Here is a 23543-nt window from a genome sequence, read left to right on the forward strand (position 1 = left end):
ATTAGGAAGTTGAAATCACCCATAACTACAACCCTGTATTTCCCGCACCATTCCTAAATCTGCTGCTTCTCTGCTCCTTGGTTTCCTGAGGACTATTTGGGGTCCTATAGACTTCTCCCAGCACAGTGATCACTCCCTTCCAATTTCTGACTTACACCAACACCGACTCAGTAGACATTCCTCTACAGCATTCTCCCTTTCTGTAGCCGTGATACTACCCCTGACCAGTAATGCTACTCCCCCACCTCCATCTTTTTCTCTTTAAAACATCGACCTGCATCAGCCAATCCTGCCCTTCCTCCAGCCAAGTTTATGTAATGGCCACAACATCGTAGTTCCACGTACTGATCCAAGCTCCAAGTTCATCCCCTTTATTCCTAATATTCCTGGTGTTGAAATAGACACATTTTGAACCCTTTAACTAGCCACCTTTATGTTTTTCCCCCTGCCTGTCCTTCATCCAAACTCAGAGCACATGGCATCATGCTTTTGTCCTTCTGCCCTATTCTCTGCCCTCACATTCTGATTCCCACCTCCCTGACCAACTAGTTTAAACCCTCCCCAACAGCTTTAGCAAACCTGCCCACCAGGTTATTGTTCCCCTCCAGTTCAGGTGCAGCCTGTCCTGTTTGTACTGGTCAGACTTTCCTCAGAAGAAATCCCAATAACCCACAAATCTGACAGGCAGCAATCCTGAGATGACCACCCCTGAGGTCCTGTTGTTCAACTTCTTTCCTAACTCCCTATATTCCCTCTTCAGGACCTCATCCCCACTCCTCTCTATTGGTCCTCGTGTGTACCGACATCTGGCTGCTCCCCCTCCCCCTCCATCATCCAGATTTAAAAAGAAATGGCAGTGCTACTGGAACTGATGTAATAGTGGTGCTGTAGCTGGTGCGGACGCGGAGAGTGGAGAGTCCAACCACTCAGTTCGACTGCCATTGGCTTTGTACAGGCTTTAAATAGCCTGTTAGAGGAGCCGATGGTGGTTTATTTTAAAGTTATGCGGGGGTGCAAGTTGCAAAATTAAAAAAAAATTCTACTCCTGTCTATAATGCGACCCCCCCCCCTTTTCTGAGGGGAAAAAGGGGATAACATTTTTTGCATTATACGTGAATATTTACGGTATGTCATCTTTTATTACATGATGAAATAATGTTTAATCTATAAATATAATATGGACCCATCATCATTGATGGATCAAAATCATGGAATAGACCATCTAACAGCCCTTTGGGAGCACATTCACCAGAAGGACTGCAGCAATTCAAGACGGTAGCTCACCACCATCTTCTCAAGGGTATGAGAAATAGGAACAGATGGAGGCCATTTTGGCCTCTTGGACTTGCCATTCAGCACAATCTGGGCTGTTCTCCAATCCCAGAAACAAGAAGTGGGGGGAGGGGAGTTACTTTATCAGAGGGGTTGAAGGAGTAGGAGAGGAGATGATTTAGGTGTCCCATCAGGAAGAGGAGGGGAAGGGGATGGAAGAATGAGTGAAATAATGGTATTCTGGAGCTTCTGTGTCCCCTGCGTGTCTGCACATCCACCTGGTGACCTTCAGGTATTTCCCACATCACAAAAACATATACATTGGTTGCTTTGTTGGCTGCTGTAAAACTTCTTATTGGAGCTAGAATCTGAGCCAGAGGAAATGTGGAGAGAATAAAATAGGTGATGCTAGTGAACCATGCACCGATGAGCTAGTTATACTGTTTCTCCATGACTCTGGTGAAGAGCAGAAGCGTTAGGTGCGTGGGAAGAATGGGACAAAACAGTATGTTGGAGAAGTAACAGGAGCAAGAGGTGGAGGAAAAGATCCAGGGAAAGCAGAGATTGAAGAAGAGGTGGGAAGCAAAAATGATGTGTTGGATGAAGAGGTGGAATGGAAAACCAATTGGAAGGAGAAATCTATGATTTAAAAGAAGGAATTAAGAGGAAGCAAGAGTCTAAGATGAGAGGAAACAAAAATAATATATTGGAAAGGAGAGGAGAACTGAAGTAACCATACATGGCTGGGTGCTTAAGGCTTGTCTTAAACTCCCAAAACATATCCATGATTTGGATTTCTCATAATCCTTACCATTTTATCAAAGTAGTTTTTTTTTACATTTTAACATTGCTGAGGCTCAGTAGTTAGAGGGGTCGTGAGTTCATTCCTCACTGGGGCCTCATTTCCGTGAGGGGCGCTGGACAAAGTGGTGACTCTCTGTCTGCCTTACGGTAGACAAAACTAAAGAATTCCATGTATGTTATATTCTAAATGTAGTATTACATGACAATAATGGAACCTTTCCCTTTATTTTAATATTTTGTGGAATTCACAGACATGTTACATCAAACCAATTCTCTATTCATGTCTTATAAATAGGTTAAATATAAAAATGGAAATAAAATATCAATGGAAAATTAATGTAAAATTTATTTTTGCTACCACATTCTTTAAATGTTTGAATTTATTAGTCTTTCAGGAATTCTTGAGGTATTTGTTCTTCTTCAACTGGAAGACTGAATTGTGGTCGGATATTCATGCTAATTTTCTTCATTGAATACCATGATCCTTTCCAGTCCATCCATACTATTCCATCATCAGTGCCATGTTTTGCCATTTCCTTTGTATAATATCCTCCATAATAGTATCTACCATTTGGATTTGCAGAATGGCACCTATTATACCACCAGCCTCCACCATCTTCTCTGGCACAGTGCTTATTTGGATTTTCAGGTTCCCTGTCAATGTTAAAGCAATATAATTGGTTATCTTTATTAAAATACATTTAAATCTTATAACTTGCCAATACGTTACACTAAAAATCACCAAAGAAATTATGTCTATATGAGGGATGGTGCATATTTTCATTCAGAAAATAGATGACATTTTGGAGGTAGCTTTAAATTGAGTTTTTTGGCAATAAAATAACAATTCTCAATAAAATGTAAGCTTGAATATAGATTGGAGGAATATTAGACAAAATGTCGAAAAAGGCGGTGGACAATTTCTTCTTTAAGAGATCCTAACCTTGTTCATTTGAAACTAGTTAATTGTTTTAGCAATTCTCCCTTTTTTAACTGAACACATCAGGAAACATTTCAAATGCTGAAAGGATTGGACAGAGGAGATGTGAATAAGATGTTTCCCTTGGTGGGTGAATCCAGGACAAGAGGGTCCCAGTCTTAGAATGAGAAGGTACCCATTAAAACAGAGACGAGGAGAAATTTCTTTAGCCAGAGGGTCGTGGATTTGTGGAATTCATTGCCACATACAGCAGTGGAGGCCCGATCATTGTGGGGGTGGGGGGGTTAAGGAGGAGATTGGCAGGAATCTAATTAGTCAATCGTATCAAGGGATAAGGGGAAAAAAATTCCAGAATTTGGAATCAGATGTGAGACACAGTTTAGTTCAGGGTGGATTTTTGGAGAAGACTTGATGAGCCAAATGGCCTACTTCTGTTCCTTTATCTTGTGATCTTGTGATATGTGTTAGTATTTCATGGCATAATTTCATTGCCAATGTGTCCAATCTATCCAAAATTCTATGTGCAGAAGGCATATTAAAGAAAAAGGAAGCCATATAAACTGATTAAGTTAATGATTACTAATTACAAGGAATTGCAAGTCATTTTAGGTATTGACTATGGTCCCTTCTAATTCAACATGAGCAGAATGATCTGAACACAAGACCTTGTTGAAGGCAGAATAATACCTGTAGAGGAATGCAATTTTATGGGAATGTAGATTCACCGCAATTTGTCACCAAGTAAACAAGTTTTTGGCTGTGGAATAATAAACTGGATAATCCTTAGGTCAGTCTCTATTTTCCAGGATTATCACTGTGGGGTGCATCTGACACATTCATGGGTTATCTTAGAATTTTCAATCAATTAATAGGTTCTTTATTAGTGAGGGTATCAAAGGTTACGGGAAGAAGGGAGGAGAATGGGATTGAGAAGAAAAACACATCAGCCAGGGCACTCAATGTGCCCAATGGACTAATTCTGCTCCCACATCTTATCAGCCTGCTCTTCAGCACAGAAAATCCTACGAGTATGCCTTCTAAAAGAGTTGCTTAATTTGATATCTCAGAAGTCATTGATATAATAGAACATTTGCAATATTCTACAGAACAATGGACACTATAGCACAGAAACAGGGCCATCAGCCTATCTGGACTGTCCCATTGACCATAACCCTCCATACCCCTCCCATCCATGTTCCTATTTCAATTCTTCTTACATGTCAAAATCGGGCCCCGCATTCACCACTTCAGTTGGCAGCTCGTTCCACATTCTCACCCTTTTGCATGAAGTTCCTCCTAAGGTTCCTTTTTAACATTTTGCCTTTCACCCTTAACTCTAGTTCTTGTCTCACCTAACCTCAGTGGAAAAACAGCCTGTTTATCCCCCTCATCATTTTGTGTACTTCCATCAAACCTCCCCTCATTCATCTTTGCTCCAGGGAATAAAGTCCTAACATGTTTCACCTTTCCCTCTAACTTAGTTCTTCAGGTGCCAGGGAAATGAAGATTTATTTCTTCAAGATCTGATTCCAATCATTTGCCCATCATTTTCCATAAGCAACTTATTTCATTAGAATGCACATCCCACACACCAACCCAATGATTGATTTTGTTGGCTACCCCTCTGGTATTTTAAGGAACCAGGTTCGATTTCACTGATAAATCGTGCACCTGAATATTAAAATGATCAGGCCTGGGACCTTATCGTTAATCATGGGCAAAATGTCCGCCAGGACCGCTGTTCCCTCTAAGCTGTGCATGTGTGCACACACACACACGTGTTTTGCAACCAGCGCACAAAGGAAATTCACGTGCACCCAACAGGTTAGTTAACTCAAATAATGGAGTCATTAATAATTATGCTTATTGGAAGTATAGAATAAAATCTTAATGAAATATTATACTTCATAGAATGCAGTCCTACTTGTATTATATTAAAGCATGCCAATACAGTTTTATTCACCATGAGAGATCAGCTGTGCCAAAATTATACTGAAACAATTTCAAGTTTACATTTGCAGAAGCATTCAGTGTGCACAGATTTTTGTCACCGGTAAAAACATTTGCACCACCTCAGATTTTTGCACACACCATTTAAAATTAGAGGGAACATTGGCCAGGGCCCTCATTCTGGTACGCTCCTAAACTTTTTCCACAGAACTACAGACCTCGTAGATTGATAAAAAATAGGCTTCAGACAGCTAATCACCTTTACGTGACTTAATAACTAAGTGAGACTGGTCAGTGCATCCAGATTTACCTAAACCAAGCAATGCAACTTGAAGGAAATTGCAATTTGTTATTCTTCTGAGATAGGTGGAAACTCATTTTGTCTGCGTTCCACCTGAAGTGCCCATTGAGGTAAAAGTGTGTGATTGAAGAGTCCTTCTGAATTTCAGAACATGCAACACAGGTTTCTACTTTTAAATATCAAAGAAAATAGTTGTGAATTTTAAAATCAGCTGCAACAAATGTAAAAATTAGATGTAACAGGATATTGCAAGTACATTCTGTTCTCTCAGACTTACCACCCATCGTTGTCTCTGTCATAGGTACTGAACATCATGTCCTGATGGATAGTCATGGTTCGATTGATTCCAAAGAGTGTTTTGGCCCCATTCATAAGTGTATTACCAGAGTCTCCTGAATAGCCATTGACTGATAGCCGATATTTGTTGATTTCAGACTGGACCACAAATTTCGAATAGTGGGCTTTTGCGCTGTTATTTGTCCAGTCTTTCATTTCAACAAGGAGCTCAGTAGTTTTCAGTTTTGTCAATTGACTGATTCGATCATTTCCCAGCCAATATTCTCCTGAAGAAAATGTTATAGACATTGCAATTGTGATCCCAGATTGTCAGCAACATGAAGTGTATAATATACCATCACATAAAAATGGTTGCAATGTGCATCATGAAGAAATTAATTTGGATCAGTTGGCCAACACATCAACAAGAGACAGCAAACCACAGCTCAGCCCCCCAGCTTATAAAGAGGACAATATACCAAGATTACTGCACCTGATCAAAGTCCATCCTAGATAATGTACATGTGAGGATATTAGTGGGGACAAATGAGAATAGCATTACAAGCAGGGATGGTTCTTTCCATAACTGCATCACCTTGCAGGGAAATATATTTAGTAGATATATTTAGTTGATTTAAACTAAACTAATATACATTTAGACACCTGTGCACTTCATAATCTCAACCCTCAAAAGGTTGACGATAAGTTTCCCACTTTTCTAAGATGAGACATAGTTTTGATCTGCAATATCTTTACTTCCTCAGATTTTCAACTGAGCTGATTCTTTGAAGGTAACATGTTGGCAATTGGCCCCAAAAATCCTGAATTCAAGAAGGAAAAATTGGGGAAGTTGATATCCATTGGCAAGTATAAATGGACAACCAAAGGAGGAAATATTGGGCTGGGGGGGGGGGATTAAGTTGAATAATTGTTTAGAATTTATATTTAGTTCAGATAATTTGGGTGAGTTGCAGAAGACTCCAGCATTATCGATGCATATAGAGCCACAAATTCACAATCATATAACCATGAAAGCATTCAGCGCTTTAAGAGAAAAGTTGAATAAGTTAACAGCACTTAAAGCCTATGTGCCCAGAAATTCATGGACATCTGCCCAAAGGTTGAAAATTCCATAGCTCCAATAGCTTACAGGTAAAATAGATGGGGGAGAGCCAGTGGATGTGGTGTACCTGGACTTCCAAAAGGCCTTCGATAAGGTCCCGCATAAACGACTGGCTTCCAAAATCAAGGTTCATGGGATTGGGGGCAAAGTATTGATGTGGATTGAGAACTGGCTGGCAGGTAGAAGACAGAGAGTTGGGATAAATGGCTCATTTTCTGAGTGGCAGGCGGTGACCAGTGGGGTGCCACAGGGATCTGTACTGGGACCCCAGCTGTTCACAATTTACATTAATGATCTGGATGAGGGGATTGGATGTAATATCAGCAAATTTGCAGATGACACTTAGCTAGGAGGGGTTGTGTGCACGGAAGAGGGGGTCAGGAAGCTCCAGTGTGATTTGGATAAATTGAGGGACTGGGCAGATACATGGCAAATGCACTACAATGTGGATAAATGTGAGGTTATCCACTTTGGTAATACAAACCGGAGGGCAGATTACTATTTGAATGGCAATAGATTAAGAGATGGGGAAGTGCAGAGAGACCTAGGGGTACTTGTACATCAGTCTCTGAAGGCGAGCATGCAGGTACAGCAGGCGGTTAAAAAGGCAAATGGTATGTTGGCCTTCATATCAAGAGGGTTTGAGTATAGGAACAAGGATACCTTACTGCAGCTGTACAGGGCCTTGGTGAGACCACACCTGGAGTATTGTGTGCAGTTTTGGTCACCTTATCTAAGGAAGGATGTTTTTGCAATGGAGGGAGTGCAGAGGCGATTCACCAGGCTGATATCTGGAATGGCAGGAATTACTTATGAGGAAAGATTGCGCAAATTGGGATTGTTCTCGCTGGAGTTTAGAAGATTGAGAGGGGATCTCATAGAGACATATAAAATTCTGGCAGGACTGGACAGAGTGGATGCAGATGGGATGTTTCCAATGATGGGAAAATCCAGAACCCGGGGCCATGGTTTGAGGATAATAGGCAAACCATTTAGGACTGAGATGAGGAGGAATTTCTTTACCCAGAGGGTGGTGAATCTGTGGAATTCATTGCCACAGAGGGCAGTAGAGGCAGGTTCAGTAAATATATTTAAGAGGGAATTAAATCTATTTCTTCAGTATAAGAGTATTAAAGGTTACGGAGAGAAGGCGGCGACGGGGTACTGAACTTTAAGATCAGCCATGATCTCGTTGAATGGCGGAGCAGGCTCGAAAGGTCGAATGACCTACTCCTGCTCCTATCTTCTATGTTTCTATGTTACATAAGGGAAGTCCTCTTCATTGCACATTGAGAGTTGTTATTGCAGCTCAGTTCATCACACAAACCTCCTCCCCTTCATTTATACTTCCCGCTGCTTTGGTTAACTATGCAACATATTAAAAGATTCATCCCATCCCACCACACTCTCTTTTTCCTCCTTCTGACAGGAAGAAGGTTTATGAGAGTGAGATCATGCACCCACCAGAATCAAGGACAGTTTCTTTCCCACCAACATTAGACTCCTGATCAAACTTTACGCTAGTTAAACAATGTTGCCTTTGCTCTGTAATTTTATAACTCTACATATCGGTACTGTTTCTACTGTTGTCATATGTATAGGTTGACCAGCTGGACCTCAGTACCTGTGATAATAAACTCGTACACTACCGAGCATTGAGGTGCTATCGGGGAGAGGTATATTGGGTTATTCAGTCGTGTTGAGCGGCCATGAGGGGTAAGTAGGCGAAGGGATAAGTGAGAGTAACAAGTTTTGGGATGACTGGACAAGGAACCAGGGTGGACCCAGAGGAGAAGCAATAAGTAAATGATTTTTAAAAAGCCTCTTCGAACAGAGTTGGCAGAACTGGTCTGGGATTTGCTCAGTAAATTGCTTAGAAGTGAGAGTCGCGTGCACTGTGAAAGCACAGTTTCGCAAAAGAGTTCGTTCATGATGTTGGAATTGATGGATAGTGGTGCATCATTGGATGCCACAGCATATATTCAGGTTCCCCTGTGGGGTTAGGCAGTAGATGCAGAGAGTTGTGGACTTTATGATCCATGTCATTATCTTCCATTTCTTCTTCATGTTAGTTTTTTGCAAGGAAATAGAAGTATATAATGCAAATTATGTGATCTAATTTCTGGACTGTCTAATCATCGAGTCATAGAGAACACATGGAAGCAGGGCCTTTAGCCTGCTGAGTCCACACTGGCCATTAAGCATCCACGTTTACACCAATCCTACCATAACCCATTTTATTTTTCCCACATTCCCATCATCTCCTTCCATGCCTACACGCAAGTGACAATTAACAATAGCTAACATTTTTGGGATGTTGAAAGAGACCAGAGTGCCCAAGGGAAACCCACATGGTCACAGATACAGACATATTCTGCACCATCAGCACTGGAGGTCAATTTAGACATCCCTGCCCTCCATACAATTCTTACAAGGTTGCTTCTTAGAGCAGCTTGTGGTCAAGTGCACAAGGGAAGAGGCAGTTCTCAATTTGGTACTGGGCAATGATCCAGATTTGATTAGGGAGTTTAAGGTAAAGGAGGCAGTGATCATGACATAATAGAAAAAGCAATGAGAAAAGATTAAATATGAAGGTAAGGTAGCTAATAAAATAAAGAGATTTCAAAAAATTTCTTCGATATATAAAGAGTAAAAGATATCAGATCACTAGAAAATTATCCTGTAGAAGTGGTAAATGGGAAAAAATGAATTGGCAGATGAGCCAAATAAGTATCCTCACTGTGGAAGACACCAGTGAAATGTCAGAAATTTTAAAGTGTCAGGGGTAAGAACTGAAAGTATTGGCTATTACTCGGGTGCTTGGGAAGCTGAAAGTGAATAAGTTGCCGAACCTGATGGACTACATCCCTGGGCTCTGAAAGAGATTGCTGAAGAAATTACAAACACATCTTTCAGGAATCACTAGAGATGGGAATTGTTCCAGAGGAATGGAAAATTGCAAATATCACTCCACGACTTAAGAAGAAAGACATGCAAAAGACAGGCATTTAGGCATGATTTCAGTGCTTGGTAAAATTGTAGAGATTTCAAGGTACTTGAAAGCACTTGCTGCAATTAGCATTGTTTCAATTAGCGCAAATCTTGCATGACAAATTTGTTTGAATCATTTGAGAAAGTAACAACAGGGCAGACAAAGAAGAGTTTACTTGGATTTCAGAAGGCCTTTGATGAGATGCCACACCTGAGGCTGCAAAGCAAGGTAGGAGCCCATGATATTACGGGCAAGGTACCAGCGTGGATGGAACATTAGCTGAGTAGCAGAAGTTGCTAGTTACTCGTGGTGTTCTTCAGGGGTCAGTGTTGGTTCTGCTACATTTTTTACATTATATGATAATGATTTGATGACTTTGTGGCCACGTTTGAAGATGAATCAAAGACAGGTGGAGGAGCAGGTAGTGTTGAGGAAGCAGGGTTTGTGCAGTGGGACTTGGACAGGTTGGGATAATGGGCAAAGAATTGGTAGATAGAATGCATTGTAGGTAATTGTATGTTCATGCACTTAGGCAGAAGAAATAAAAGATGAAGACTATTTTCTAAATGGGGAGATCATTCAGGAAGCAGAGGTCCAAAGGGACTTAGGAATTCCAATGCAGGATTCCCTAAAGGTTAACTACTAAATTGAGCCAGTAGTAAGGAAGGCAAATGCAATGTTAGCATGCATTTTGAGAGGACTAGAATATAAAAGCAAAAATGTCATAATGAAGCTTTACAAGGCATTAGTCAGAACACATCTGTAAAATTGTGAGCAGTTTTGGGTCCCCTATCTAAGTAAGGATATACTGGCATTGGAAAGGATCTGGAGGAAGTTTACGAGAATGATCCTGGGGATGAGAGAGTTAATGTTTGAGGGGTGTTTAATGGGCCTGGGACTGTGCTCGGTGGGGTTTGGGTGGGATCTTATTGAAATCAACTGAATATTGAAAGGACTAGTTCTGCTCCTATCTCTTGGGGCTTTTTTAAACCTTTTATTGTAGGACAACTCCTCAGGTGAAAGAAATTCATTCATGCTTACTTCCAAGACTAACTTACATTTTAAAAAAGTTTTTACAGTCTTACCTGGAGTATCGCAAAAACCTTTTCCTGAATCAAATGCTATGTTACCGAATCCATTTTTATAGTCATCCCAAGATCTACCAAAGTCTACACTACCATCTTGTCTATTTTGAATCAGTGTCCATCCTGGAAAACATGTTATAATAATTACAAAACGAATGGAAGTGAGTGAAATAATTCAGAAATTAAATATATGTTTTTGCAACCTGAAGACAACTTAGGTACCTCCTTCATCTGTTAGCATGTCACAGTAAACTTTGTAAGGTAACTTGAATAAAGCTGGTTGTATTAAGTAAAGCTGAGATGTTCTCCCACCTTTCTCGTAAATTTCATTACATTCTGCAAAAATAAGCAATTGTCTCTTTAGTGTGGAAGATAAAAGATACATAATACAAATAAATTAGAGATTTGAAAATACTTCTTCAATCTACTCACCTTTGCCTGAAACCACTGGTATGTTGCAGGTTACTGTACATGGGTGCTTACAAAATTCTTTCTGCATCAATATCGCTCGCTCAAGATTTTGCAGCTTCTGTTTAAGACTGTCCACAAGGGTACGCATTGTTTTAATGGTCGAAGGAAGTGTTGTTATCTTTTCTTTGATCAATACAAAACGTTCCTCCAATTCATTACTGTATGAACTTATTATGTGATTGTTACCTGCAAAGAATGGGCAGAACATATTGACAATTGACAGCTGGTTACTAAAGATAACAAAATTCTTCAATAATAACAAAACTTCAGGATCATCAAGTAAATCAGGCACCTGTTAAGTGTGTTTTCAATATTTGTAGTTTATTGATGCCATCAAGAAATCCTTACCTTTGTATCGTGATTGACGGTTCTGCATCACATCATTTACCGTTTTCACGTAACTGGTAATCTCACTTGTATTCCAGGAAATATTTGAAACTTGAAGTTTTACATTTTTAATGACGTTGAGCATATTTTTTTCATCCTTTAAGAGAGCAGTCTTCAGTTCACAGCCATTTGGACATAGCACTCCCTTTAAAGAAAGAGATTTGTAGAAATTTGAGGCAGTTTGGGTATAGATCAGAAATGTGCATTCACTCTGAATGCGGATTACCATAGGCCTCCCAAGCCACCGGGAGGTGGAGGAACTTACATGTGGGCAGATCATGAAAAGATGCAAAGGTAACACAGGGTTGTCCTAGAGAGAGACTTTAATTTCCCCAATATTGACTGGGGTGTCTTTTGTGCTAAAGCCTTAGATCGGCCATTCAGGAGGGCATCTTGAAACAGCCCGAGTATAGCCCAAACAAGAAGGAGGTCACACTAGACATTGCATTGGCTAATGAGCCTGAACAGATGATCAAAGTTTCAGTGGGGGAAAAATTTGGAAATAGTGATCATTCTTCTTTAACTTTCAAGATAGTTATGGACAAGGATAGGACTGGGCCTTATAGAAAATTATTAAGTTGGGGGAGGGCAAATTATGACATGATAAAGGCTTGGAAGAGTTCATTGGGAGCAGCTGTTATTGGGTGAACCCACAACTGGCATGGGATTGCACTAGGAAGGCCCAAAGGGGCCATAAAATGCCCTTGGCAGGCAGGGTTAAAGAAAACCCCAAGGATTTTATATTGACATGAAGAACAAGGGAATGGTTGAGGAGTTGATGGGACTATGCAGTGATAAAGCAGGGAATTTGTGCTTGGAGTCAGAGAATGTTGGCGAGGTACTAAATGAGTACTTTGCATTGTTGTTTACCAAGGGGAAGGCCATGGATAGTGATATGGAGTATAATGTGGAGAATTCTCATGTGTTTGGACATTTTGAGATCATAAAACAGTACCACGCAAGAACAGCCCCATTGGCCACCCATTCCACAATCCATCTAAATTATTGTGTCAGGCTACAACCCTCTATTTTTCCACATAGCAAGGACTCCTTGGATTCCATGCCTTCTTACTTTCTGAATGAGCCTTGTTGGAGATCTAATCAAATGCCTTACTGAAATGCATATACGCTACATCCACTGCTTGACCTTCACCAATGTGCTTTGTTGCATCCTCAAAGAATTCAGTCAGGCTCGTGAGTCACATCCTTCCCCTGATGAAGCCATGCTGACTATTCCAAATCATATTATGCCTCTCTCAATGCTTGTAAATTCTGGTCTCCTCGGATTTTCACCAACAGCTTGCCCACCACTGAAGTAAGACTCACTGGTTTATAATTTCCTGGGCAACCTCGACTCACTTTCTTCAACAGGCTAACAACATTTGAAACCCTCCAATTCTTTGGAACTTCCCCTGTCTCCAGTGATGATGTGAAGTTCATCACCACTCACTCAGCAACCTCCTGCTTCTTTTCCTGCAGTAGCCTTGGGTAAATCTCATCTGGTCCTGGTGACTGATCTAACTTTATGCTTTTCAAAAGCTCCAGCACATCTTCTTTCTTAATGTCAACATTCAAGTGTTTCAGTCCACTTGAAGTCATCCTTACAATTGCCAAGTTCCTTCTTTCTGATGAAAACTGAAGCAAAGTATTCATTAAGGATCTTCTCTGACTCCGTGCCCTCATTTCTACTATCACCTTTGATGGGTCTTATCCTCAATTGACTCATCATTTTGTTCTTCACTGGTTTGTAGAATGCCTTAGGGTTTTCCTTAATCCTGTTCTCCAAGGCTTTCTCACTGCCCCTTTCGAGCTCTCTTAAGTCCTTTCTTAAGCTTTCCTGACAATTTTGTGATTTTCTCAAGCTCTATCAGATCCCATCTTCTTAAAACTCTTGTAAGCTTTTCATTTCTTCTTAACTAAATTTTCTACATTCTTCTTATGCCATGGTTCTTTCACCTCCTCCACTTCCCCTGGATCAATGGAATATACTTGTGCAAAGCACCAGACAAATGTTCCCCTAGTCTATGCCCCATTCCTACTGCACATTTTCCCAAGTACATTTGCACCCAATTTATGTTCCCAAGCTCCTGCCCAGTAGCATCCTATTTTCCCAACCCCAATTAAATGTCTTCCCAAATTGTCATTCTCTCATGTGATGGTAAAGAAAAGGGAGTTGTGATCACTTCCTTTGAACTGACAGATCTGACACCAGACTTGGTTTAATTTAGCCTCTCCCCTAGTCGGCATATCTATATATTGCATCAGGAAATCCTGCTGAGCACAACTAACAAATTCCACTCCATCCAAACCCTTCACTCCAGAATGATGTCAATCAATATTAGGAAAGTTACGAAGAAAGGTACAAAGAAGGGGCTCTATAATATTCACCCAGTTGGGTTTTTGTAGCCTTCCTGTATCTTACTCCCATCCACACTACCTCCACTACTTCCCCTTTCTCTTCCATGTGATTTTATCCCTGGTCAGTACTGCCATTTCCCCACCTCGTTTACCTCCCTGCATGTCTTTATTGAAATATTTAAACCCCGGCACATTCAGTTGCCATTCCTTCTCCTGAGATAGCCAAGTCTTTTTTATGGCCACCACATCATTGACTGAAACTCTGAGTTCATCTGTGCTAGTGGTCATACTTATTGCATTAAAATAGAGTCAACTCAACCACTGCTGTCCCTTCCCTCCCTTCTCCACCTATTACCTCCTGCCTTTGTGACCACCCCCCACTCTCTAATTCCGGTGCCTGTGACTTTTTTCCATACTTTTACTCTATCCTCTTCCTCTCCTTCCTCACAGTCTCACTGCACATTGTATCTACTTGTGTTTCAACTGCACTGTTCTCTACCCCATTACTCTCATTCCCATCCCTTGTCAGATTAGTTTAAACGCTCGCCAACAGCTTTAGCAAATCTGCCCACCATGGTATTGATCCCTTTCCAGTTTAGGTATAACCTATCCTTTTTTGGAAAGGTCATTCCTTCCCCAGAAGAGGTTCCAATGATCCAGAAATCTGAAACCTTACCCCCTCCACCAATTTCTCACCCACATATTTATCTGCCATGTTACCCTCACTTGAACATGGCACAGGCAGCAATACAGAAATTATTACCATTGAGCTGCTGGCTTTAAACTTCATATAGCTCCCTGTATTTGCTTTTCTTACCTATGTATAGCACAACTTTTGGCGATTCACCCTCTCCTTTAAAAATGCTGTTGGCTCTATCCATGATGTCCCTGACCCTGACACCTGGGAGGCAACAAACCTTCCAGGGATCTCTCTTGTGTCCACAGAACCTCTTATCTATTCCTCCAACTATTGTTTATGGTAGCATGTCATTAAGAGAATGTTATTCTCAAGGTCTGTGGCCATGTTCTGTATTTAATCTACAATTTTGGATATGGAGGATCGTTGATCATGAATGTTATTCTGCAAATGGCAGCTGCAGCTATACACTTTCACTGGAAAGTATCTATCACAGGCATGTTATACTTCAAGAGGTAAAACACAAAAATATGAAGACACCGTGGTTGAAGCAAAAATACAATGCTGGAGAAACTCAGCAGGTCAAACAATGTCCCTTAATATAGCAAAAGTAGACATACATAACAGACATTTTGGACTTGAGCACTTCATCAAGGTATGGATTAAGGGCTCAATCCCAAAAGATCACTGTATGTATTTTTATCTTTGTTGTACAAAAGAACACCGTTTGACCTGATGAGTATCTCCAGCATTAAGTTATACTTTAAACTTGAAAAACATTGTGAATAGCATCTAAAACAACCCAAATAGTTCGAGTTTGTGACTACAAAAATATAGGCCCAAAATTCCTCTGTATTGTCTGTCCTCCAAAATTAATTGTTTTCAAAGTTGAGCAAAATGTCTGTATTCTTGCCTTTATACATTATTTTCTTCTGCTTCATTCTCTGTTGCCTTACCAGATCACTTCCCAGGTAGGTGCATCCTCCCTTGTCATTGTCAATTATCTTCTGACTTGCTTTCTGTGACTGGGGTGTGGAAGAAACCTGGTATCTTGATCTTCTGCGGCTTTCTTCATGATAGACTTGTCGTTGAGGCATTTCCAGTGGCAAATCGCCATGGCCTAATGGTCTGGGCCCACGGGGATCATGTACCGTCTCATTTGAAACTGTTGCCTCTTGAGAATATGTTCCGTCCTCTTTGGACTGAAAGAAAATAATAAGAACACTGAACAACACAACAGCGTGGTGCATTTCTCAGCACAGAAACGCGACCTGTGGCCCAACACATCTGTGCTTTCTGATCGATTTTCATTGGCTTGCATTTGACTCAAATCCCTGTAAACCTTTCTCATGCATGAATCTATCCAAATGTCTTTGTAATTGTGCGCCCTTTACCACTTGCTGTGGAGAGCTCATTCAATATACGCATCAGACTCTATGTGATATACAAAAAAAAACCTTTTAAATCTTTCTGTTCTCATCTTTAAGCTATGCCCCCTACCCTGAGGAAAAAGATTGTGACATTCCATCTTGAATTTTCCATTCATGATTTTATAAACCTTTATAAGGTTTATAAACCTCTATAAGACCTACAGCCTCTTTCATTCCAAGTTTTCCCCTTCAATCTCAAACCCTCTAGTCAGAGCATCACACATGAATATTTTCTGCACCTTCTCTAGCTTAATCATATCCTTCCCATATTATGGCCACTGGATCTGCATTCAGTCTGCAGTCTGACCAATATCATGTATAGTTGTAACATGTCATCCCAACAGTAGTCAGGACATGTTATTGAAGGGCTCCAACTGGTAACATCAACAATTCTTTTTCTTCTACTGAGTTCTTCCAGCATATATTATTTTGCTCCAGATTCCAGCATTTGCAGTCGCAGCCGATGAAGGCGAGTGTACTTTCTTCACTATCTTACCTCCTTACCTTCGTGTATCTCCACTTTCAGGGAACAATGGACCTGTGCCCCATGGTGCTCTCCAACATTCCCAGGGGATGACACTGTCATTCACTAAGTCTGTTCTGGCCTGCTTGAATTTCCCAAAATGCATCAGTTTGCACTTGACTGAGTTAAATTCTACCTGTCATTGCTTTGCCCACTTTCCCAGTTTATCTAGATCCTGTTGTAACCTTAGACAACCTTCTTCTACCACACCACCTATCTACAAACCTACTAACCATGTTAGGTATATTGCCATCCAAATCAATAATATAGATAACAAACAACTGTGGATGTGGCACTGACTACTGCAATACACACTGGACACACCCAAAAAAACAACCCTCTATTGCCACTCTCTGACCCCTTTCACTAAGCCAAATCTGTACCCAAGAAGCAAAATGCTCGAGGACCTCAGTAGGCCAATTAGCATCAGTTGAGAAGAAAAGGAATTGCTGACGTGTTGGGTCAAAATCCTTCATCAAGACTGGTCATGGAAAGGGCAGATGGCCATCATAAAGAGAAAATGGTGGGAGGATTGAATTCAAAGTTCACATTTATTGTCGGAGTACATACATGACACCACATATAGCCCTGAGATATTTTTTCTGGTGCGCCTTAGCAATTTCTATTCCAGTATCTGTAAACTGTAAACAAACACGTGCAAATGGTGATGCAAATGTAAATATACAGTAATAAATAATGAACATATGATTCCTTAAATGAGTCTCCAAATGTGTGTAGTTATCCCCTATTGTTGAAGAGTCTGATAATTGAGAGGTAGTAGCTATTCTTGAATCTGATGGAATGAGTCCTGTGGAACCTGTATCTCCTTCCTGATGGCAACAGTGAGAATAGAGCATGGCCTTGGTGGTGAGTTTCTTTGATAATTGATGCTGCTCTCTGATAGCAAAATTCCATATCGATGTGCCCAATGCTGGGGAAAATTTTCAGGGCTGAGTCCATAAAATTTTGTAGGATTTTTCATTCAGTGGTATTGCTGCTCCCATTCTGCAGCTGGTCAGCTTACTTGCCAGCAGACATCTGTAAAGGTTGCCAAGGATTTTGATAACATACCGAACCTACGCAAACTCTGTAGGTTTCATGCTTTCTATGGAATAACACATACAATAGGTACAGGTCTGATCCTCTGAGACAGTGACACCCAGCAATTTGAAGTTGATGACTCTTTCCACCGCTGATCCCTCAATGATTGCTGGGTCATATACCTCTGGATTTTCATTCCTAAAGTGTACAGTCAATTCTTTTGTCTTTAGTGTTAATGGGCTTCTTAGTCTAATTAAAAGAAAAAATAATTTATGCTTATATGAAGAAGACAAAAGTTGATATAACATTTTTCCAAGAAATTCATTTGACTGAGAAAGAAAATTTGAAATTAAATGGGTTGGTCAAGGGCTAATCATCATCCTTTAATTCTAAAGCAAGAGGAGTACTAATATTAATAAATAAAGCATTATCAGTAAAAAATTCAAAGTGTTGTAACAGATCCTGTTGGAACATATGTTTTAGTTCATTGTCAAAATTATTTGGCATAAGTTAAATCCTAAGGAGAGAGATTATTCTTTTTATTCCCATAGACACAATTCTTATAAAGAATAGTTTTTTAAAAAATTCTGCACAGTTACAGGGAAGAATTATATTGAATATCAGATTATTCTCCACTTTTAATAGTATGCACAATACCTGATAAACAACCTTCACCATATAGATAGAGGTGTCATATTATGTCGTAAAAAAAGAGTAATAAAGAGTTGCAAAAGAAATCTTCTGAAGAAAAGAAAAGATAATTCATAAAAAGAAAACTTCAATATAATACTCTTCAGACATATAGAACTGAAAAATTAATTCAAAATGCAAAACAGAAATATTATGAATTGGAAGAAAGGCCCACAAAGTTTTCACCTAGGAATTACAAGCAGAACAGATATCCAGAACAATTAAAGCAGTTAAAAACACTCTGGAATGATTACATAAAAGAAATAAATGATTCTTTTAAAGAATTTTATTCACAATTATATCAATCAGATTCCATTCAAGATGAAAATAAGATTTTTTTAAAAATATCAAATAGATTTACTTGGTTTGAATGCTCAAGAGCAAAAAGATTTGAATTCTCCTTTTACAGCGAAGGAGGCCAATTGAAGTAGAGTTCATAACAAAATAGTTAGTCACCAGGGGAAAATGGGTTTATGGAGGGATTAAATCAAGCATTGGAAACACATTATCTTCCAGAATCTTTTTTTTAACAGCAATTAAGAAAGACAGAGATTTATCAAAACCAGCTTCATATAGACTGATTTTGTTATTAAATGCTGATTATAAGATATTAGTTAAAATATTAGCAAATAAATTGATAAAATATCTACTGGTTAATACATATGGATCAAACTGGGTTTGTTAAAAATAGGAAATCCACAGATAATGTGGCAAAGTTGATTCATTTAATACATTTATTTCAAAAAAGAGATCATTTAAGAGTTACAGTGACTTTAATGCAGAAAACACATTTGGTAGATAAGAATGGGATTTTCTTTATAAAGACAGAGAAATTTGGGTTAGGGTCAACATTTACTGATTGGATTAAAGTAATATATAAGAACCTTAGTGAGAAAGTAGTGACTAATGGTCAAATGTCAACAATTTTTTGATTGACTAGATCAAGTAGACAAGGTTGTCCACTGTCACTGGCTTTATTTGTTTTAGCAATTGAACCCTTTGCTGAATTAATAAGGCTGGATTTAAAAATAAAAGGTATTAAAGTGTATCAGGAAGAATATAAAATAAGTTTGTTTGTGGATGATGTTTTAATTTATTTAACACACCCATTAAATTTGTTGCACCAACTTAAATTTAGATTAAAAGAATATGGAGAAGCATCCAGTTGTAAAATTAAATGGGAAAAAGTGGAATTATGCCTTTAATAAAAGGGGATTATACAAGTTGTAAGAAGGTCATTGATTTTAAGTGGCCAGGTGTGGGATTAAATATTTAGGTATTCGGGTGGAAGATTAATTAGAAAATTAAATTAAATTAAATTATTCCCCATTATTAAAATGAATAAAGGAAGATTTGAGAAGATGGAATACATTACTTATTACTTTAATAGGTAGAGTAAATTGTGTAAAGATGGATGTTTTTCCTAGTATACAACACCTTTTTCAATTGATCCCTATTCCAATTCCTTAAGAGTTAAATATATATTTTGAAAGAGATGGAATCTTTATTTACAAAATATAGGTTTAAATATTTAAATTAATATTTAAATGAAGCTCTGCCATTCCCTTCTCCTCGAGGTCTCATTATATTATGAGACTTTAAAGTAATAGGTACCCCTGTTGAGGGTCTCTTGTCCCATTCTTACTCTACTTTTTTCTTCTTTGTAGGGGGATAGAGGGGGGAGGGGGTGGTATATTGGGGGTCAGGGGTTCATATTTTTCTTTCTTTCTTATATGCCACATGTATCTGTATTGTTTTGAATTATCTTTAATTATATGTTTTATTGCATGGTTTTCAACATAACTAAAATGTTTTAAAAAGTCAGTTCTGTTTTCTTGTTAATGATCAGTGAGAGGTTGTTGTTGGTACATCATTCAGCCAGGTTTTCAATCTCCTGTATGCCAATAGATCACTCTCTTTTGTAGAGCCAACTATGGTATCTCTTGTATATAAGCAAGGGATTAACAGGGGATAGCTGAAGGTCATAGGATGATAAATAGAGGAGGAGAAGGTGGTGTCTGGAGACAGAGGCAGGTGTTTGATTGGTTCCAGAGAGAAGAGAAAAAATAAAGGGGGTGGGTAGAAACAAGATGAGCCTGGGAGGAGAAGGTGGAGGCAGCTAGTGGTGGTGAGTGATAAGCAGGAATAAAAGCTTTCAGCGCTGTTATCTAATAAGAAGGTGAAAGTGGTGGTAATGTCAGGGGACAGGTGAAAGGCAGATGGGACCCAATGGAAAAATATGGGGAGGGAATCTGGCGTGTGAATTGTGTGGGTAAAGGAGGAATCAGGAAGAGGGGGATTGCAATGAGTGGGGAGATTAAATGGATGGTTATGGGAAAGAGGACATAAAAGGCAGGGAGTAAAAACACAGAGATGCTGGAGGAACTCAGCCAGTCTCGCAGCATCCATAGGAGGTAAAGATATATCACCAATGTTTAGGCATGAGTTAAAAGCAGGCAAGCATCTGAATTCAAAGGCTAGGGAAATGGAAGAAAGGGCAGGGGAAGTAGCACAGACCAACAGTTAAAAGGTGATGAAAGGACATGGACAGGAGGGCAGGAGAGGAAACATGCCACTAACCCCCACTCTCTCAGCACCACTGCTACCCTCCCTCCTCAGCACCACCACTAAGCCCCTTTCAGTACCGCCACTAACCCCCCTCTCAGCTTTGCCACTAACACCCTCTCAACACCACCACTAACCCCCCTCAGTACTGTTGCCAAGCCCCTCTCAGCACTACCACTAACCCCCTCTCAGCACCACCACTAACCCCCCCTCAGCACTGACACTAAACCCCCCTCAACGTCGCCACTTACACCCTCTCAGCACCACTACTAACCCCCCCCCCTCAGTGCCACTACCAACCCCCCTCTCAGCACCACCAACTCCTTAACCCCCCTCAGCCCCACCACTAACCCCCCTCTCAGCATTGCCACTTACACCCTCTCAACACCACCACTAACCCTCCCTCAGTGCTGCTCCCAACCCCCCTCTCTCAGCGCCACCACTAACCTCCCCGCACCATTGTATGGGGGGGGTGGGAGGAGACGCTCGGGATGTGGCCTCGAGGTCAAGGGAGGAGCAGCCTGATAAAGTTTTGGAACCACTAGTGTAGAGGATGAAAGATTCATTGTCTCATGCCTCAAAATTTGGATGTTAGATTCCTTTATAACTCCAGAGGTGTGGGGGTATCACTGGGAAGGAAATGGAAGGAATTTGAGAAGAACAAAACTGATGGTTTCCAAAAACACCTTCAGCAACTGTGAAGAGCTAATTCCACTTGCTATGAGGACATTAGAGTCATGCAGCATGCGAACAGGCCCAACAACATAACTTGCTCCTGCTGATTAAAACATCTACCTACAATTGTTTCACTTGCCTATGTTTGGTCCATAGGCCTCTGAACCCATCATATCTGTGCATCTGAATGTTGTATAGCAATAATATTTTCCTTAACCACTTCTTCTGGCAGCCCAATCCGTACACCCACCACCCTCTGTGGAAATGAAGTTACCCCTCAGGTTCCCGTTAAATCTCTCCCCCACATTTTATACTTGTGTCCTCTGCTTACTGATTTACCCTACTCTGGGCAGAAGTCTCTCTGCATTCACCCGACCCATTCCTCTTTGATTCTGTACACATCGATGAGGTCATCCCTCATCTCTTGTGGCCCTAGGAATAAAGCCCTAGCCTCCCAATTTCTCTCTATACCTCAGGCCCCCCCAAGCCCTGACAACATTCTCCTAAATCTTTGCACCCTCTCCAGCTTGACAACGTTTCTTATAGCACGATGACCAAAGCAGAATGCAATACTCCTAATGGGGCCTCACCAACGTTTTGTACAGCTGCAACGTGATCTCCCAACTTCTAAACTCAATGGTATGACTGATGAAGGCCAATGTGGTGAAAGACTTTTTGACTACCCTGCCTACCACTTTTAAGTTAGTATGTATTTTGATCCCTCTGCTCTACAACAGAGCCCCAATTTTTTAGCAACTGTGTTCACACTCGGTTTACATCAGAAATTTAGCTGGTAACTAAGGCTGTTTTATACTTTAGAGCAGCAATTAAACAGAGTAAAATCAAGATCCAGCAATGTACTTCCTTTAGAACAATTACTCTGAATAATTATAAACATACTGGGAGATTTTCTAACAACTTGGAATACTAATGTTGGAACATCGTGGTGTTTAAATAATTAGTCTGGAAATTATGCTATAATCAGCACATAGTGATTAATGTGGTCACACAGGTGACTGGGTATCAATGTTGTAATATCATATTGTATAATTTCTGCCTTAGAATTCAATGTTTCATATTAATATTTTAAAGCATTAATTCACATTGTTGATTTTATTGCAATAGGAATCTCAAGATAAATTGTTTTTCACTTCTGGTAGCTATCTCATCCCAAAAAATAAGAAACCACTTCATAACCAATTAGTTCAGATCCTCTAGTACATTCTGCATCACCAAAGAAGTCCAGTCACTTATATAATATTACAGGTAATTCCCGCCTCACGCAAATCCGCTTTTATAAAGAAACCCGTCTTCGCTCTCTGAAAGAAATTTGAATGGGTTTCGCTTTTACGAAAATAGCCTTCCATAGTAGTGAATTGGGCTTACAAATGGTTTCATAGGAACGGTCTAGTTTCGTAAAGCAGGGTATACCTATGAATATATATTGATCATGTAAAGGAAAGAAGAATTTTAACTTACACAGGAGCTACTTATCAGCCTCGTTTACTCTAGAGATCTGTGGTATTTTTAGAAGTTGGTAAAACCTATAATGCTTGAATTTTGCGCAACATTACCAAGGCATAGATCTGGATGTCCTCAATAATGTCCCCGCACTTGTCCACCAACCCCACACAATGCAAGTTAACTCACTGTGTCTTCAGTCTCATCGGCGTCATTATCATACTCAAGGTTCATTCCTTGGGCAGCTGTGAAGCAGAAAAGAAACACTAACATTAAGTTCATGTTGAAGATTCTTTGTTGATGACTCACTGCATAAAATGCACTTCAGTCTTTCGGAAGTCATGTCCCTTCCTTTTTATATGTTCTCCTCTAACCTTCAAGGGAATCAAGGATAGAGATTGGTGCAACACAGTAAATCTTTATCAGTGAGTTAATATTCAAACCATGGTGCATTTACCAATAATCAGATGGAACAAAGAGCACTTCATCCTTCAATCAGGTGGTGGGTACATGGGCCAAGCTGCCAGATGGGAATCCAAATCATTTTGAAAGACACTCAGCA

At 40.0% G+C, this 23543-nt stretch overlaps 1 protein-coding gene across 1 annotated transcript; it reads right to left on the minus strand.

Annotated features, from left to right (window-relative positions):
* Positions 1-2404: 2404 nt before the first annotated feature.
* Positions 2405-23316, minus strand: fgb (fibrinogen beta chain). The gene is made up of 8 exons (XM_069926676.1): positions 23171-23316; positions 15553-15798; positions 11563-11746; positions 11176-11400; positions 10966-11079; positions 10744-10866; positions 5545-5830; positions 2405-2730 (listed from the first exon to the last, which is right to left on the minus strand). The coding sequence occupies exons 1-8, from the start codon at positions 23261-23263 to the stop codon at positions 2460-2462; spliced, it is 1542 nt and encodes a 513-aa protein (XP_069782777.1). The 5' UTR covers positions 23264-23316; the 3' UTR covers positions 2405-2459.
* Between the last annotated feature and the right edge of the window lie 227 nt (positions 23317-23543).

The sequence above is a fragment of the Narcine bancroftii genome, chromosome 3 (genome assembly GCF_036971445.1).
Source record: "Narcine bancroftii isolate sNarBan1 chromosome 3, sNarBan1.hap1, whole genome shotgun sequence".
Taxonomy (NCBI): Eukaryota; Metazoa; Chordata; class Chondrichthyes; order Torpediniformes; family Narcinidae; genus Narcine; species Narcine bancroftii.